At 31.4% G+C, this 21,159-nt stretch overlaps 2 protein-coding genes across 6 annotated transcripts in view; one reads left to right on the top strand and one right to left on the bottom strand.

The window, feature by feature from the left end:
* The window catches only part of LOC125077053 (integrin beta pat-3-like), a 43,244-nt gene extending 27,653 nt beyond the window's left edge, over positions 1 to 15,591 (top strand). Inside the window, exon 7 of the mRNA XM_047688841.1 lies at positions 13,611 to 15,591. The gene's annotated coding sequence lies outside the window, so the exon portion shown is untranslated. The remainder of the gene's footprint in view (positions 1 to 13,610) is intronic.
* A 1,827-nt stretch (positions 15,592 to 17,418) lies between these two features.
* The window catches only part of LOC125076618 (serine/threonine-protein kinase 26), an 83,285-nt gene continuing 79,544 nt past the window's right edge, over positions 17,419 to 21,159 (bottom strand). For 4 of the 5 annotated variants that reach the window (XM_047688491.1, XM_047688493.1, XM_047688483.1 and 1 more), the window contains 3 exons: positions 20,994 to 21,104; positions 20,399 to 20,469; positions 17,419 to 20,073 (listed from right to left, as the gene is read on the bottom strand). In XM_047688491.1, the coding sequence (XP_047544447.1) occupies positions 20,064 to 20,073; positions 20,399 to 20,469; positions 20,994 to 21,104 (192 nt within the window). In that variant the 3' untranslated portion in view covers positions 17,419 to 20,063. Of the gene's footprint in view, positions 20,074 to 20,394; positions 20,470 to 20,993; positions 21,105 to 21,159 lie in introns of all 5 variants that reach the window. The other variant, XM_047688489.1, reaches the window with a different exon arrangement.

The following is a 21,159-nucleotide window of genomic DNA, read 5'->3' as shown; positions in this document are numbered from 1 at the left end:
AAATTAAATCGTCATGTATATTAAAAATGTAAAGCTATCAACGGTTCGGAATGTAAATTCTACCAAGAACAACTGCCAAAAACTCAGTATGTAATTCTTAGTTCATATTTCCTCGAGAACAAAGCGTTATTCAAATACTTTAGACAAATTTGTACGATATTAAATTACTTGAAACCTATTTAAGATAGACATAATGATATCGAATTCAATATAGTTTTGAACAAAGCACGTACTGAATAAAGATTGATGGACGTCATGAAGTGATGAAATTACAGCGAGACTTTAACACGAAAATGTTTCCACGAATCCATTGTAAATATTTTTTATTTCGAGGAAATTTCCGTCTTAGAATCTATTTTTTTATATTTATTCCTTTCTTTTCTTAACCGTTGATTTCCGAATTTTCATGTGCTTAATTTGAGTTTATAATTCATCTCGTGCTTGACGGTGAAGGAAAACATCGCGATGTGGTGCATCGTGAGCAAACCTGCATGTGTCTAATTTTAACAAAATTCTGCCACATGTGTATTCCATGAACCCGCATTGGAGCAGCGTGGTGGAATATGCTCCAACCTTTCTCCTCTAAGGGAGAGGAGGCCTTAGCCCAGCAATGGGAATATTGCAGGCTATTAATGTAATGTAAAAATAATACCTTCTGTCTCAAAAAAAATCTCTGTTAAAAGATACTAATTACTAAGGGCGTACGTAAATGCGTTAGCATGAGAGAACGCAGTTTTTAATAACACTTGATAAAAAATAGTAAAGATTCATACACACTTATAATAATAAAAAATGAGTTGTTTTTTTATTTCATTTATATTAAAGCAAAAACTTTAAGATTGGCATGTAACTTTGACACCCTTTATAGTTTTATATATTAAACAATTTATGTAGACTTCGATGAACATACGATTTGATTTGATCAATATAATATTCTTCTCTGAAATAGAGATAAAGCTTATTTATATCCAAAGTCGCGTCCAGGTAGCTAGTTTGAGATAAAGAGCAATGCAAGATTTTATCAAGTAGTAGTAACTTGATTCGTGTTTTATCTTCTTGACATTTAAAAGTAACGCGATATTTTAAGCTCGGCGCAGACTTACGCACAATGGTCACTACACTCGTGACCCGGATTTAAAGACTAATTAAGTTATTATCCCAACAATGTTTAAACTTGTATGTATTCGTAGATATATGTACTTTTATTTCTTAGTTTTTTTATATATAAATTACTAAATTAACTTTATAGTAGATAAATAAAAATGGTATTCTAATACTGTTAAGCATGATCTCATTCTTTGGTATATTGTCCGACCTCAATGCCAAAATTCAAATTGTCAGATTCTATACAGATTCTTATTTACATTTTCAAATTATTTTAATAGCCAACAAAATATCTTGAGTAACTTAAGAACTCAAAGGGACATAAAAACATGATCCAAATCACTATTGCAATTGTCAACAGCCTTGCGATATGTCGGTCATTTATACGAGAACTTGGAACGGTACGTATTCGCAGTTAGCGCGTAACCGCCTGCGCCTGCGCAGACTGGATTACGTGACTCCAGGCAGCGAGTCAGTAGGGTTGAGAACGGCTAATAAAAAAGACATATTTTTTTCACATTGCTCTTTATTCTTTAGAATGTAATTCAATTCATATAAGTTCTTTGAAAATTAACTTAACTAACTTGTTTTATAATTATAGTCTGGAACTATTTTAAAATAAACGATTTTTACAATATTATATTACAAAAATATATATAGGATCGTTCTAAACATATATTGTATTTTCTTTTGTATTATCTTTGAGTAAAAATAAAAAACTGGTGTCTTGTTTTCGGCACATCCTTAACCGCCAATCAAGTACAGTCATCTGCAGTACTCGTCGGATTTTTTTTCACACGCTGCAAGTTGCAACGTCAATGACCTTTACATTTCTATATAATTTTACGTAATTGGACTATTTAAACCAAACGAACAAGGGTATTAGTCAAACGTAAATCGAAATGTGGAATAAATCAAACATCAATGCATCGTCGGAATTTGGGTGTGAGTAATCATATATATGTTGGAAGCGTCGATCTTTCTTTTTTGAGTCATAAAACATAACGGTTATATTGATTCTTAATTTAAGAACAGAGTACTTTAATACTTAAAAATACAATGTAACACTTCAAAATGCGATTTTATAAACAATAAAATCTCTATCATGTCAAATGAAAACATTTTCATTAATAAGTTTTACCAGTGAACGTATAAAATAATGTTTATTTTTTTTTTACTTTTATCATAAATAGAGGTAAATAATATCTATCTTTATATAAATACATATAATCGAAGTTTGTATAAAAAATATGGCAAAATTTCATAACGCGGTAAAATAAATAAAAAATAAATTTATATTTGTTTTTCGTGAAATAAGTTATAATTTCAATATTATAACAACAAATATTTTTATTTACTTAGTATTTAATTTCCATGATGTCACGTTATTGTTAATATATCGTTTATAGATTTTCTTATGTACGTATGAATATTTGTTTATCCATACATAGGTACATACATATTTGAATAAATAATGAGTATTTTTTTTATTCAATTTTATGTTATTACACACATTATTATTAAGGTTATTTGGTAGAGCACACTTGTAGAATTAAGCTCGTAATTTGTATATTTTTTGTTAGTGTTAAATATAATAAATACCTCAATGACAAATGATAATAATTACCAATGCCGTAAACTCCATTGCAATAGTGCACGATTTGAAACAATAAATTATAAAAAAAAAGAAGAAAAACATAAATATTGACTGACGGTTCCTACATATCCAAGTAAAGCTACATATGATACAAGTAATTTATTACGCATTATAAATCAATTATCGCTGAATGTGGAATAGCGTCACTGCATGAACCGATAAGGGCTTAATGCCATTATATTAATACATCACATTTTCTCGACATGGACTTCAAGTAAACCACAAATGATTTGTCGATCACGCCATATATTACAAACGAGTTTTTATTTTCTGTAGTTTCACACAAAAACATTACAAACAGATTTACATAAAACACAATTATTATATATAAATATATTATACGACTAGCTCCGTGGTTACTTTTGATTTTCCATAACACAAGTGCCTTAGCTACTTACATTGAGATCAGAGTAATGTATGTTATGTTGTCCAATATTTATTTATTTATATACATTTGTGCTAGTAATTAATTACAAATTTTGATATTATATAATTAATAATGATCGAAGTTCGGCGTGCTATTTTCTGTTTTTCATTTTCAATTCTGGTTGATGATCGCATTACGTGCAGAAATAAACATAAGGAAAATATGCAGTATATAAGCTACAAAACATCACGTACGTTCCGGTCAAAACCAGAATATATTATATTATCAAGGTGTCATATTAAATTCGTAAAATAATAAATTAAATATTAAAAAAATGATCATTTTACTCTTAATTTTGCAGTCTCAACTTTATTAATATACGTTACAATAAAAACGATACGATATAAACTGTGTGATACGACAAGTTTTATATCGATTGCAGTCATTCGATTTGCCATAAATGCAAATGTCAGACTTGGCCTTGTTCCTGGAAGATGACAATTATAATCAGCAAGAAGAACCCTCGTAGTTTAATATTTGTGTATTAATTTACGGTATATCTATTAGTTCTATAAACTTCAACTTTAATTAAGGAAAATAAATAAAACAGTTCGAATAATGTATTATTATTATAGCAATGTTAAAAGCCCACGGCTGGACAAAGATTTGGAGCTTATCACTACGCTGTCAGTTGGTAACAACAGCGCTATCATAAGCAAATACGATGTCAAAACAAGTTTAATAATTACGTCTGCTTAAAATTACTTATTTACACAGAGAGTTCTATTACCAATATAATTTTATTTATAGATAAATTTACTAGCGTACAATATGATCACTGTCACGATTGAAAAGATAAAAATTATTATCCATAAAGCTATACTACTTAAACATATAAATCAAGCCGCAGACAAAATTTCCTTTAAATGAAATGACAAATTTCGTTGATCATAAATCTCGCCAATAAATCATTCGGTCACTTCAGATAAACCTAATGGCTTTTTATATTCGATGCTAGTAAACTCCATTTTGTAGAATGATGGACCAGTGGTTAGAACCGGTTAATTTTAACCAAAGACAGCAAGTTCTAACCCGGACATTCGCTTCTAAATTTTCATGTGCTATTTGTATTGACAATCAACTTCTTATTAAGCGGTGACGGATATACCTAACGTGTATTTATGAACCGGTATTGGAGAAGTATGTCGGAATAAGCTCCAAACCTTATCCCAAGGTGGCCTTAGGCCATAATTGGGAAATTAACAGGCTTCTGTACATTTCTACAATGGCAGTACATCACAAATCTAGAGAACATTAATAAGACGCTCATATTTGACAAGTTTATTGTCCAGCGCGACATGTAGAGTATGTTTATTTATCCGTATATTACTCGACCGATCGGCGTGTATCCTCAGAAATGTCGAGACTCGGCGCCTTCCGGTTGGCGCGTGGTTAACGCAAATTATTAACTTATACTTTTTTTTTTATTTCCGTATAGATACTTGTGCTCTTGCGTGGTCTGATCGTTGTTTCTTTGTTTGCATTATTTTTAGATTTAACGACATGGGTTTCTTTTAATCTTTGAAGTGTAAATGAGAACTATAGCAACTGCGCAACTTATAATATCTTTAAGTAAAATTTAAGTTTTTTTGTAAATGTATTTATGTAATAATAGTTATAAAATACATACATTCAATGTACTCTCGTAATCCGCCGTGATTTCTGTCCAACCGATTAAGTAACAAACATACATCCCAGCTTAAGGATTTATAATATTAGTAGGCAAGCAAACCATATCATTAATAAAATATTATTATAACATAAGGTGTGACATTATATGGTATTTATTATTCTTCTATCTTATATCAACAGTTAGTTGAAATATTAATAAGGTAAAAGCACATTTGAACACGATTACTATAAGCTTATCAGTAGCACTCTTTAGCTACTAGACAACCTAACGAATGTTATTAGTGAGTTACAAAAAATACAAATGATTTACATATATCAAACTCAAATCGGACTTGATTTAAATAGAATGTAAAACTCTCGGTACAAAAGGTTATTTATTATTGAAAGCCATATACGCCTATTGATAGCTGTACTAAATATCTAGTCGAATAATTATAAAGAGATAAAATGGGTTATAATATCATTATTTTTGTTATAGACAGATTTATAATTAATATATTAATATTTTATACGCACGGACCAGAAATAATTTTTTTTTTTTATTATTATTTTGCAGTTTACCAACAAAAAAACGACTGTCTTTCATAATATTATGAACCTCCTACCCCTTATGAACTAATTAACCAGGCTATGAATAGAAATTTTCGTAAACAAAAATTAATGAAAAAGACGTTAGAAGTAATTCAGTCATTTACGGTACCGACTTATCAAAAGTTACTTCAAGTGAAAGTTCAAAATAAAAGAAATATCGATCTTGAAAAAGATGTTCTAAATTTAAGCAACAAACTCAAATGAACGCACTATTGGTTACTAAAATATTGAACACTGTGAAAGTATTCAGTTTGACCTCAAGCGAGAGGCATATTGTAATATCAAGGTTACAATCATCTGCGCGTACACTAAATACATACATAGATACGTCAAAGAACGCGGTCCGGTTAGGTCACATATATTTTTACAACTGCCACATTTATGACGATGCTCAAATTGCTTAAAACTATAATGGTTTTTATCCGGATTACTATTTCAAAACGTTGTCGCCGTTTAAATCAAACGCTCTACATAAACCTAGAGTCTGAAAAGGGAAAGGACCTAATCAAGAATACCAAGGTTGTAAATAAATATTGTTTAACTCTATAATTACATATATAATAATTAAAAAATATAACATGTCAAAACATATTTTCAGTACTACATAAACATCGAAAAATTTCCTGTTGAAAATTGACGTTACAAGTGTTTATTAATTATCATAAATTACTGTATTTAATAATCTCAGAAATAAATTTCATTCGAATTTCAATTTATAACATCGTTTTATAAATTTTACAAGTGGGTAACAATTTTGATCGATACTAATACTATTAATATCAGGGCTACGATTAAAAAAAAAAATACAGTTATATTATAAATAGCAAATAGCTGTAAACAGTATAATCATGGAAATAATGACAAGGTCGTATTTAAAATACCTATTGCTATTGCGCACGATATTAAATTGAAACCTAACAATGACTATAATTTAAACACTGAATTGTGTCTCGCAATCAAACCATTCATTAATTAGTTCAGTAACTCTATTGTATGTAAAGTCCGAATCTCGTAGATTTGTTATATAAACCGTCTAGCAATAAGTCCTCAGACTAGTATACTCAGAGATATAACATTTACTTGAGAAGGAATATCAATAGTTCTGGTATGATTAGATACAACCATATCACATATACCACCAAACAGCAGTACTTGGTATTGCTGTGTTCCGGTTTGAAGGGTGATTTAGCAAGTAACTCAACACATTCTAATTAAAAGACATCAATACAAAATATTGTTTTTTTCCCGTGGAATAATTGAAGAGAATCAGTGTTACCTTTAGTATTAACCAAAAGTAAATTCTAGAAGACAAACGCTAACGGTTCAAATAAAAATAACAGTTATACAAAATATAAATAGTTCCAACAGAGTAGTATAAAACATAATCTCTCATCCCAGGGTTATTGGACAAGCCGACTAAGTCAATTTTTGTTTAAGGCATTAATTAATCAAGTATTAAGCGCCTCAAGCGGATGCTGTCAAACAGTAAAAGTGAAATAACATAGCCAAAGGTGATTGGATTGAGCCTTCAGTTATTCAGTATATAGAAAAAATAAATAGAGAAAAAAAGCATATGAGAAGCGAATGATGATGTCTATGTCAATGCTTCCAGACGATGTATATAAGCTGTAAATCAATAGTTGTACGTGATGTCAATGACTGTTTTCCACAACATTTTGAAGAGATACAAGTCACTGCCCAGGACATATTATAGTGCACAATTGTGTGCGTAAATTCATGTGCACTGTCTACTCCCTCACTCTAAAGAGTAGAGACACTTATTGAGAATTCCAAATTCAAAGTATTTTGTATTTTGGATAATACTGAGAATTTTTTGACAGAAAACCTTTTTCAGCCACTAGACTAACCAGGCAGTCGATGGTTGTAAAGTATAAAGCTAAATGAAACCATGTCGCGGGCTAAGCTATACGATAAACCTTGAATAACAAATCACTCTAACTACCACCATTAACTACCGTATACATAACACCATCATACCGTGTAATTTGCGCCAATTAAAATAATGCGATTATTTAAATCAGTCTAAACAAATTCCATAAATAGGGAACAGTTATAACATTTCAATATAAATAAGTTTACATCCTGTAAAATGTTTTTATTAAACGTATTTTTAAATTAATAAAAATAAATAAATTAGCAAGGCATACTATAGACTTTATATACTGCTGCTAATAAAAGGTATTTTTTCAACATTCTCGTTATATACATATAACACATTTTTAAACTTCGTAATTCGTTTCCATTCTCTCTATAAATATAGATTTCTACATAGAATTTTTACTTATTAATCATGTTAGGGAGGAACTTTAAATATCTTTATTTTTAATGTTATCGTCGACTTTACCGATAAATGCTGTTTAATGTGTCTTATAATAATGATCTGTTCTCAAATTAAAGATGTCATGTGAGAGATTTAACTAAACAAAGTCTATAATATGTAATATTTATCTAATGTACTAAACAAAAATGATTTTTCCGATGTGTTTGTAATTCCCGGACGGATAATGGACAAGAATTATTATAATTATATTAACTATTACACACACAAGCAGAAACGTAATACGGAAAATATAAATAGCAATATATATAAATACAACACTCTAAAAGACAAAACGGGTAGTAAATTAATTTTTCTTTTCAATTCGTCATTATAAAAAAAGCGCTCGCGACTCGTACGTAACAAAATGTACGACGTGTCGTTTAGATGGTGGTAGGCCTTAGTGCAAGCCCGTCTGGATAGGTAACACTAAAAATTCTACCGCCAAGCAGCAGTACTCAGTATTCTTGTGTTCCATTTCGAAGGGTAAGTGAACTAGCATAGCTACAAGCACAAGTGACATAACATATAGTTCCCAAACCACTAACCAGCGGAGCATTGGCGATGTAATAAATGGTTAATATTTCTTACAGCGTCTATGGACGGTGGTGACCACTTACCATCAGGTGGCCCATTTATCGTTCGCCTACGTATTACATTAAAAAAAAAACTATTTGCGTCAGACACATATTACTCGAGCGTTACATATGTTAATATTAATAATGTTCCAATAGAAATCTCGTATTGAAATTCTACTGTCATCGCGTAGGAGTTTCATTTAAAACGTAAAAATGTTAGTAAACTGTCAACATTTCTTATAATTGCGATCGGAATGCGTCGAATGACAACCACAGGGTGATGTCACTACCCAAGTTACAGCAACCACAACCTATTTCCTATTGGTGCCATTAACTCGTATGTTTGAAACTTGTGGTTAAAACAATAACGAGAACTGATACGCTTCTGTGTAATTAACAAAAAACAAAACGTTATTTTTAATCACCAACTGATATTAGAATTACATACTCAATAACAAATTTATTTCATTTATAATAAAAGGTAGGCAAACCATTGCTTACTTCGTCATGCACCACTAATGTCAAGAACTTGCTTACGCCTTTAAAGACGTATCACTTTGAATGTTACCCACATCTGTTATTAATTTTAAGTGTAAATCTACAAATAAACTTAGAAGTTATATCGCTTGTATCAGTAAATACACTGGCTCACTCACCCTTCAATACTAGGTATTGCTGTTTACCTGTTAAGGCCGGTTTGCACATAGACGAAGACATATAATTCAAACGAGGCATGAAGAGGCATCATGCGGGCTGGCACGGCGAGGGTCACTGGTGCAGATCATTCTAGCTGACTGTGCTAGTCGTCTTCGCGTTTGAACTCCACTTCCACTTACCATCAGGTGGAGTGGAGTCATATGTCTATCCGGACATAATAAAAAAAGACCTATCACATATTAACATCATATATTATTTGATTTATATTTATTGTAGTAACCGTTTATTTGGACGAAGGAAACCTACATACTACATAGAAAAAACATTTTAATTTATGAATGTAGTCTGCAACCGTCGTACTTCTTAGCAAAGGTCTCCTTTCCTTTTGTAGAGAAGGTTTAGAGATTAGTTTTCCTTCCTAAACACATAATGAGCACATAAAATTCAGTACTGCTTGCCCGGGTCAGAACCCGCAATCTTCGACTCATTTTATACACATTACTTTAAAATTTTACCATTAAGTAATAAAACACAGTAAGTTTAATTTAGTTGTTGACAAACGTTCGTCCTCAAAAGCGTCTTTAAAGTATAAATTTAATTATTTATCTGCATATGTATTAACTGCTATTACGTCATCTAATGCTGTTCTGTTCTAATTAATTTGTTATTATATTTGCTTAATTAGTGATATCCTCTGACCGATAGATTTAAGATTAAGAAACGAAGGCCAGTTCGTGCGACCTTTGTTGACCTCTGTTATATCAGTCCCCTTGTCTCGCACGTTACGTTGACATGCATTATACCTACAGCATATAAACAAGTTGATACTCATCACTTACTAAGCTAATCTCAAAACCAATTTGATTAATTTTTTTACAGTTCGTTTAACCGGTATTTGAACGTTTCGGTCAATACGAATAACGGCAGTTAAGTTAAAAAAGAAATGCTCCTAGTTTTTTTTAAATTTGCAATTATCAGCAAAATTACCAATAAAACCTAATTTGAATAATAACTTTGCAATTTTTTTTATTTATTTCAGGATATTGGTATATTTAATTGCTATTAATTTTTTTATCTGTGAATAAAATTCCTTCGGTTATGGTATAGTTTTTAATGGTTTAATGTTGCACCAAACTGATTTTCTTATATTAGGTATATGTAATTTATATGTAAGGAAGCCAATTAATGTTAATTGTATCAAAAACATGTCACCGCAATGTGTCATCACTTCTAAAAAATCCGTTCACAATCTCCTCGCCATTAGTATGAAATTCCAAATTAGATGATATTTTCTTGGAAATCGAACGATACTACAGAAATTTCTAACATTTGTATATTTTACAAATAATATTTAATATATTTGTATGTTTGGCGAGATAATTACTCATTTAAATTAAAGTAAAATAAATAAATAATTAGATTACTTTACTTACTTTGTTTATAAATAAATAATAATCTAACACCAAATGTTTCATTAATAACTTGTCATTATTTATCTTTCATTTATTCTTCTTAATAAGCTACACAAGTATTTACGTATTCTAACTTGAAGTCTCGTTATAACTACTACGTAAGTATTTACTTTACAATAAATTATAAATATTTTTACAGTTTTATTAACTATCTATAGTAAGACTTGTTTGTTTATCTATGGAATTATTGATTAGAAAGCGACTTTATCTCTGAGTACCATAGATTATAAATAATATTTGTATAACATTTCCTTTATTAATAAATTGTAACCGTGCGGAGCCGGGGCGGGTCACTAGTAATATTATAATCAATTGAACTATTAAATTATAAAGCACATTCCTTACATAATCGTTTGGAAAGTAAACTGTATCAGTGCTATGTTGTAACTGCTTCCCGTTAGATAGTGTGTAGGAGGACCTACCGGACCGCTAACTTACAATTAGATTCGAATTTACCTTAATATATAAGATTTTAAATTTAGAACATCATGTTAAATATAAAAAAAATTAAAGTAGCCATCTGTAAATGTCTCTACTTTAATTACTGGCCTTAATCTTTCTTCTAAAGGTTCGGAGATTTGGCAGACTTTCATTCGACACAAGCAGATTTCTTCACGATATTTTCTTTCGCCACCGAGCGTAAGACAAACACATACATATTAGGCACATAAGTGTTTTTAAACCACAATCATCAATCAAGCTTTACGTATTTTGACCACTGGCCCAAGCTTCGGCATATAAACAAACCCCCACGATAATATCTTATCTTATTACAGACATTGTAGCAAATCCTTATGCGTTCGAATATTTTTTATTACTTTGAGAATAAGTCAGGCGTAGACATTCAAAATCGATCAAACAAAGACTCATTCCGACACGTAATTAACAAACAACGACGTGTGGACACAGAGATAGCTTTAAAGTTAATAATAACAAGAAAATATTCTTAATAATAATTTAAACAAGGTCGATATTCTAATGCGATTCCAGCAGGCGAAGATAAGGTTCGATTTAAACGTACGGACTGCAGACACAAACATTTACATATTTGATCAACCGATTTGAGTCATCCGTCAATGTATTTGTTCAAGTATTACTAAAGCAATATATTCATATGACTAACTAAACAACAAGCAATTACACTTGAATACGACATATAGCCAAAAATTGAGACATTGCATTAAAAATTATCGAATAATTTTATTCGCTCTATATTTACTAAACTTCCTTTTTTTATTCATACGGTTTATATAAACAAAACACCAACGATTTTATATGAGAAAATAAATGGAAATGTATTATTTATATAAATATAAATAGGCAAAGATAGACCAGTTTTTTTATTTTACTTATTAGCTATTGAGAGGTTTATATGTTTTCCTCAAATTTTCAACAATGTATGATCAAATTTCGATCACTGTATATAATACTAATAGGAATTTTGTATTGTAAAATTATAGATATTTTTTATAATTCGTAATAAAATGTGCTGTATTTCACACCATGCGCTCATAATAAATTTCTATCATCTACGACTGCCCTTTATACTGGCCATAGTGACTTGGAATTGAATCCATTACGCTGATCTTCTACGGGTTGGGCGTTATATAAATATTGTCCCGAAATTATATCCGATACATGCACTTCACGCATTAATAAAATGTCTCGCATTACAACCCTAGATTGGAATGAACGTGGGTCATTTATGCGTGCAGGAGCGTCGATACGAACCGCGATAAAAGGTCAAGACTCCGCTTGGTATATCGTCTCATAAAGGACATGTTTGTAGCGAGGCACAAACGATTCCCTTCCGAACGAAGTATTGAGGATGTCGGAATTATCAAGTTGTCTATCAATATTGGTTTTTATTACACCTAAGTATCATTGTTGGTCATAATTCAACATAGTTATGTTCTATGTCTTTCCTTTAAAGGTTTGAATGAAACCAGTCATATAAATAATAATTGAAGATATGTTACGGTCACGGTGCGTTCGGAACGCTGATAACGAACAGCCTCGTACTGCATAAAAGGACGTTGTTTTATTTCATTGAACTTCAAACTTTATTACTTTTTTATAGTACTGGATTATTTCATATAACATAACAACGAACCTGAAATATATTTAAACAGATGGTATTTATATGACGTCAGCAATTTACTTACAAGAGAATATTAATTATATAATAATTAGTAATCGATTCGTGTTTATACATAAACATTTTAACAAAATACTCGTTATTATTACTATATTAAAAACTCGATTATGACTGAAATAACAAAGAGGAAATAATATATAATTTGTAATTATTGAGATTGGTACATTGTTACATTTTAATATAAATGTATATTTTATACAAAAGGTTATTTTCTGCTATCATAACAAAATTTATGCGTTCTTCTACCAATTTTTCTTTTACAAAAGATTGTCGGTGAGCGATCGCTATAAGCGATAAAACTGCTTCGAACCATTTTCCGTATAAACATATTTATTACACTTTTCTACTCGTTATGTAATGTAATGTTCTTTTAAATATGCCCAATACAGTAATTATTAATAATTAGCTTAGAATCAAATTAATCTCTTAGTTTGTCTGATGTCAGTGCGTGTTCCACACGGAACTCTCAGGATGCAAGTTTATGAAACCCGCCCATTGATAGGTCATATCCTGGATCAACGACGACGATTAAAGTCAAAAACGTTTTCATAACCAATACTACGTGAATGAATTCACAGTCGGAGCTTGTAAAATCTACGGTCTTAGACGTTACGTAATCAGCAACTATAAAATTGCAACTTCCGTTATTGATTCAATTACTACTAATTTAGCTCCTTAAACACTTCTTGTCCAATGTCCCGTACATTCAATGTTAAACAGATAAACAAAAGTTCGACGTTTTCCTGTGAGTTATAGGTAATATTTAATAGATTATAACTCACAGGAAATGTATTTAGTAAATTCCCAATACGCAGTAGTTTTGATATCTTTGTCATTTTAATAAGGTGTACATAATTATAATATCAAGCAAACAGAAGTCGTCAATCGGTATTCGGGCTGTGACCGCTAATGCGACTGACTCACATTCTGCGTCACGAAAATCCTACATGACTCACTATGGCACGCGTTTCACTTAAATGTTTTTTTTCCCCATAGATGTTACCTGAATCATCGTGAACCTTGAGACCATGGGGTCAACGGGACGAAGGGGACACAAATCGGCCCCGATGTCCCGTTTCGCTACCCATTCCAACACTGCCTGTGATCAACACGGTATGATGAAGAAATTGGATTCGTCCGGTGTCAGCGTCGCAATCTAACTATATGTATATCTTTATAGTAATAGTGCGTTTTATGTAATGCCTCTGTGATATTTAAGATGATTAAGTAATAAGTGTTATAAGTTTTGATGACTCACGCGCTATCGTGTGTTTTGATTAGTAATCTCGCGGTTGACGCACGGCAGAATAAGGAGTGTGACCTTAAGTTTTCACACCTGCCGTGGTACAAGAAATATATATAGCTTTTGTAGATAAGTAGGGCCTAAATTATTTATCGACTTCTGTGAATGTAGAGACGTTTACAAATGACTTCATTTTATCCGTTATCTCATGTTCTTTAAGTGTGTACTCGAACATGTAATGGAAAATGTTTTTGGCCATTTAAATTGATCTCATTAAATTCCGTTTGAAATATTAAAAAAAGTAAAAAATATTGCAGAGTCGATAAATATAGAACTGATACTGTGCGTTGTATTAATTTATCGTAGAACTCATCAACCATTTTGATATTATTAAAAATTCAAAAATATTCATTTTTGTAGTCAATTGAAAATTAACTGCCAATATAGATCTTACTTCCCAAGTGAAAGTACAAGGAAAGTAGGATATTGTACTGATTTTTACATGTAATGCCCGTGGGTGTGATACACATCTCGTGGGCAGAATCTCTGCTCCAACGGAACTGCGTCGAGTTGACTAACGGGTTTTGTTCGAACTCTGACACATTCAAACAACTCGTTTATAATCACACAATTTCTAATCGAAAATTCATATCATCTTGTGTTTCGTGAATTCAATAAAAACCCAGCATAGCATTATTAAAATATTTTTAACGACTTATAATTTAGTCACACAGTTAAAATTATTTTAATTGATTTCAAATATCCTTTTACATCAATTTTAATCAAAAAAACGTTTTTTTTTTTGTTATAATATTTAATGTCAAAACATTTAAATATGATCTTGACAATGATTACTAGCAACAATTATTATAAACTGTAAAACAATAAACAAACATCGACGTCTACAATTCATTTCAATTATTTTGTAATTGACCGTAAACAAATATGATAGGGCTTAAGATTGGTTTTAATTTTATTACGAATATTTATTTTTATCGCTTTTTTTAAAGTTCCTATAAAGGATATCTATATAATATGACGAATACCTTTTAATTTGAAATAAAAAACAAACGAGTCTATGTTTCATATGCTAATTTAATTTTAAGGTAATATAATACACATTCTGTTATGTCATTCCATATATATAATATGATAACTCATAATAATAATAAAAAAGCAAGAACAATTCTTGATTTTCTTATACGATTTCAATATGGTCATAATATTTTCATACGGTAAGATCGCCAGCATCAAATAAAGATAAGCCTAATAATGACAGAATCAATTCTAAAATGTAATTAGTTAATTACCTACTAACTAGTTGTCTTTTGATTACAATAAGTATAAGTAAGGTTTGTAAGTGTTTGTATAAAGTAGGTTACGACTGCATTGTACTTGATAATGTTATTTGTAAATATATCAATAACCCCATTCTTTATACTTAATTTAGTAAATATTTATAGAATTGTTATACTTAGTTTTGTGCCTAATGTGACTAACTTTAATTGATCATGTTTGAAATTTAATTTATTATTGAAACATAATAAACAAAAACAAATGAAACTGTGTATTGGGACTGACCTTTTATGTCAATACTATTTTTACTATATATAATTTAAAGATTTCTGTGGAAAATAATATACTTAATGATAATGTTGAATATAAAGAATTGTTTACTTTTGTACCCGGAAAGTATTATGTAAAACTAAACAGATAATAAATTTTCAAAGACGATTGTAGTTTATTTATTTCATTCGTTCTAAATCTTTTTTTTTTTTAATCTAAATATTAAACGTTATATTTTACTTATGCCACGATGGAACATAAATTAATACGACTATTACATTTTTTAACTTACCGAAATATTTTCAATAATTATTAATAATAAAATGTAAGTGATTATAATCACTAATATTAATTTAACTATTTACTTCTTGGCTCTAATATATGCACGCACATCTTGGTTGCTTTATATATAGCCAACAAGGCGCCTGTGAGGCGGATTCACGTGAGGTCAATAGTTTCATGACCACCACCTTTTTAAGTCAATCATCGATAAATTACCGCTGTGGCCGCCGGCAAATTACTATATTTATATCTTATCTATGGTTTTGTTTTATGCTGTCTATAATGACGATATCTTTCATAAGTTTGATATACCTACATTATACATTAAAGGATATTTAGCGATAATCTGATGACCGATTTTTACCCAGGTTGTAATTTTATTGCGGGGCTGATACATTATTATGCTGAGATTTACCACAGTTTCCTTATAGAAAAATTACCTACAATATGTAATTTGATTCTACTAAAATAAATTGTGAAAGAACACGACTTTATATAAATATGTTTAGACATGTTGGCTTTATATATAATATTTGCATTCGCTTTAGTATTTGCTTTTAATGCTTAACTATAATGTTCCGCGCTCCATCCGCCTCTTGTTGTATAACCTAAGAAAATAATGTAAACAATAAAACACGACGAGTAAGGCATCTTTTAAAACATATAACAACTTTTAAAATCCCAAAACTATATATTTATTCTTATTAATTGGAAAGAGGTACATACTTTTTTTATGGCGGACGAACAAATGGGTCAACTGGGATGGTAAGTGGTTACCACCGCCCATAGACAATGACTATTGTCTATGAAGAAATATTAACCATTTCTTACATCGCCAATGTGCAAACTTTGGGAACTTAGGTGTTATGTCCCTTGTGCTTGTAGTTACACTGGCTCACTCACCCTTCAAACCTACATACGTTTTAATGACGAGATTTTGTTTTGTACTTTATTTCGTCATTTGTACTGACTGACCCGTATATGAGTTAGTATTATTTATTTAAAATTAGGAATAAATAAAATTGAAATATTTCTTTGATACAATTATAACATTATTATTAACGTTTTCACTGTTGTAAAGATATAAAATCTAGAATTTAATTGAGTTTTAAAACAATAATTCGTCATTTCAATCTGTAGCAAAGCTATAAAATTTGTTTTTATTTCCTTAAACTTGTCAAGCTACACCTAGTCAAGGTTGTATTTTACAGAACATATTTAAGTACTAAGTATATAATTTAAATCCCTTACCTGCACATGATCAAACAACAAAAAATGTACTGTATTATTCGTAAATAAGATTTTATAATAACTTTTTTTATACAATTTGTTGGTGTTGTGAAACGTACGAATGTAACCTAATTAATAAAAACATCTTATATTCGCAACACATTGTTTCATTTCAAGTTACTTCATTACCAGCTGAACTGAACGAGACATTCTTAGTATTCTTAGTTTAATTTATTTTTGTTCATGTGAAAATAAACTTTGTGAAAGTAAAATAATGAGATAGTAAGCCACTTACATGTTTTGTATAATATAGATAAAAAAATTATAAAACAGAAATAGTTTTTACTATCAATCTCATCATTCGTATATTATAAAATATACTTTTTAGTAACAGTTCTTTTAAAATCCTAACTATTATAAAAAGCATTTTAATAATTTCTAACTTATAGTAATGGGGGTATAGAAATAAATAAAACGAATACATCCAAAATTAAATAACTTCTTTTATTCCAGAGTCAAATTTGTTTCCTACATAAACGTGTTAGAATGACGCCGTAACATTAATTGACCATTGCACTAATGGTACGCGTCGTGAGCTGTTACTTCGACTGGTGCATGAGTGGGTTACATCTCGTTACGCGCACACCGCGCGCCGGCCCGTCCGCGACCGCACGTGTGCGCACATGTGCCACATGTGCGGCGACTGCACGTCACTCGTGCGCATGTGCGCACATATGCGACCGAATGCCTTATCCGCTAACATCCAAGACGATTCACCGTATATTTATATCACAGTTACTCAGTAAAGCGTTGTTTCATAACCGACATGCTATTTGCTGGCACAGGCGACGGACCGACTCGCAACGGTTTACGCAGTACTACGATCGGCTTTTTAATTATAATTATATATATTATATTAACTATGTAATTATGATCACATTACCCATGAACCAAACGACGCGATCGTGAACAATCTGCGAATCCCCGTAGGTAACAACTACAACCTCTACCGCGACCGCGGCCGACGCGCCTCAACTACGATCCAATGCCACAAACACCTAATTTTAATCAATAATCAACAATTTTCGCCCAACTCTAACACTACACGCATTACAATATAATACCATCGAGTGGAAAAATAATTTTTGTTTCTTCACGAAATCAACTTAACATCTCCCATGCACTTAACGCATGGCAAAACAAAAATAAAAGGCAGAACACGATGCGACCCGGGAGCGGAGCCCGCCGACTTACGACTACGTTTTAGAGGCAATATTTAGTGCTTCCTAACTTAGCATAAGAATGGAAAGGTTAAACTAGAGGTTACGAACTGGCGGGCTCGGCTCCCGGGACGCGAACACAGCTATCTCCATACGCTTATAAGAACACTTCATAAACTGTTTTCTTTATATTATACTACACAATTTACACATTTATAATAGGTTTACATTTTTACACAGCAATAATAATTGTTTTGTAGTCTTCATTATAATATACTCTATATAGTTCCGATTGCTAAATATTGTCGCATATTAAGCAAGTGACGACACCGCGTGCTCATCGGCGTCGGAATACTTTTCATTCGCGAATACTCAGTTCGCATCGCCTCCAACGGTATTATCTAAACGAAATAAAATTAAGATAAAAATTGTAACAAATATTAGAATAATGTTTTAAAACATCTCATTAGTCGTAGATTTATTACAAAGTCGGTATGTAACCGAATTAGATTAATAACTAAGTTCTTCAAATCTAAACTAATAACCTTTTTTTAAACGGTCACAGTGCACACGATGATCAACTCCGCAGTGATTAAAATTAGAACAAGAACGAAATCAAGTTCGAAGAATTAATTCATAAATCTATAAATGCTGACAATGTTGTCTTTTGTCTGGAATGACACTAAAGAAACACTACCAAAATTTCAACATATCTTTAGCACAAATACGTTAGAATTTCGACGCCTAACGTTATCAGGCCACTATACAAAACTTTTATTAGAAACAAAAAAAATATATGGCAAAATATTGGACAAGTGTAGCTAATGAGTCCTCGACGATAATTAATAAATTAATTGTGAAAGAATTACAAACAAACGAACACGCATACAAAACAGTCGCTGTCAAATCAATTCTATCAGAAACGACTCGCTAATTCTAAAAAAAAAGGTAATTTTTTGTTACAATTTGTGTGAGAATTTTACTCTCACGGTAAAAAGACGTTTATATTTACATGAAAAACGAATATTCTATCTGAAGACGTAACTTTAGTGTTTATATTTTTTATCTATGGCATAGCAACTTGGCGTCACAGATACAAATATTATAAGTGGTACTTTAGCAAACGATTGGTATAGTAAGGTCACTAGAAGACGGATTGTGGATAGAATTTGTTCGTTTAATATATATATTATATATCTTATTATATGTTTTTTTAGAATTAAAATGCGACGGTTACATTTCGCTGTGGTCAAAGAATATGAAGTATGTAATTAATAAATGTTACAATGAAAGTTATGAATTTCAAACTAACGCGTGACTAACGCATATTCAAGTATAAACATTATATAACTGAATTATGTTTAAAAATTTACATTAATCATAAAATATTTTCGAAACATAATTATGGCGTTAGTTATACTCAAAAACCGGTATAAAATGTTATTATAAAATAATCGTACATTTAGTGGATTTTATAGAACATATTTAATAGTAATATTTAAACATAAAAGATTATCTTTCCTTTTTGTATAGTTTTTTCGCATCACCAACACCATAATATCGCCAGCGTTAATAAATATTTAGACATGAATCCTTTTCCCCTCGAAACAAATTTCTCATATACGAGAACGCCGACTGCAGCCAGTCGGCCAGTGGTCCACTCCTCAGCGAGTAAGAAACTATAAACACTAATAAATTCAGACATCCGTAAGCCCCTCGACCACCTCAATGATCCGTTTATATCAACGCGATAACGCAGGAATTTAGGTTCTCTCTTATTTAGTTCAATATTAGCCACTATGTTAGGGTAACAAAATATAATATATGTAGCGCCGCTGGCGAGTGACGTCACGACGGGCGGCGCGGGGCGCGGCGCGGGGCGGGGCGCGCTGCGGGCGGCCGCCGGCGTTACGGGGTCCTGCGGAGCGGACACGTTAGTACATTGCGTACCAGGCTTAAACATTTAAGTACTCATTTATTATTTAATGCTAAATTCCAATGTACGTAAATGTGTGTATGTAATAGAAATAAAACAAGGACTTTTGTTTTAAGTTATTTGTTGAGATTGAGCACAGCAATAGTATTCGGATGGAATCTTTTTAAAAAGCATTAGTCGCAACATGAAATTACTTTTTTTTTTTTAATTCAAAAATAAATAACTTCGATAGCTTTGTTAACAATACTTACAAATAACTTTATATGGCGATGATATGAAAAAAATTGATGTGGTGTTACTTACCTACCTCATCCACTGTTGCGAGTTATGTGAGGGTGGGGACGGTTGGTGTGACTGCGTGGCCACTCTCTGTACCACCTGGGAATGTAAATCACAAATAAGTATCGGAATTATTATCATTAATCCACTAAGAATCGATTAAATGACAATATATTTGATAATGCATTTCATATCACGGTTCATAATTGAATTTATTAAAAGCAAAAATACTTTCTAAAGTCACAGGCACTTCGGTACAGTCATGTTATAGAATTAATTTATTTTTAATGCTAAATAATTAAATGTTAATTTACAACTGCTTCGGAATATTTATTTTACTACTATACATAAATATAATTTCATAGATATGTATATACAAAAAGATTTATTTATATTGTGTTAAGTGTTAGTCATATTTATTATTAACAATATTTTATACTCAATATTTAACAATCACAAAAAATTAATACGGGCGCTTTTGCATCGTTTCAGTGTGTAACGTGCTAGTAAGTCTCGTGTACACGTGTGTCACGTGACGTGCTCAGTGCAGTGCAATCATCACGTGCAGCGCTCGTGTGTGGGTGTGTGTGGGTGTATGTAGGTGTGTGTGATTGTGTGTGTACCTGCTGCACGAAGGCGCGCGTGAGGTGCGGCGCGGCGCGCTCGGCGGCGTCGAAGGCGCGCCGCAGCTCCTCCACGGCGGCCGCGCTGCCCGCGCCGTGTTTGCGAGACAGCTGGGGACGACCCGGTGCAGATTATTATACATTCGATATTTCATTAAATTACTTA

The sequence above is a fragment of the Vanessa atalanta genome, chromosome 3 (genome assembly GCF_905147765.1).
Source record: "Vanessa atalanta chromosome 3, ilVanAtal1.2, whole genome shotgun sequence".
Classification (NCBI taxonomy): Eukaryota; Metazoa; Arthropoda; class Insecta; order Lepidoptera; family Nymphalidae; genus Vanessa; species Vanessa atalanta.
The sequence above is the reverse complement of the archived record's forward strand: the minus strand, read 5'-3'. Positions and strand labels throughout refer to the sequence as shown.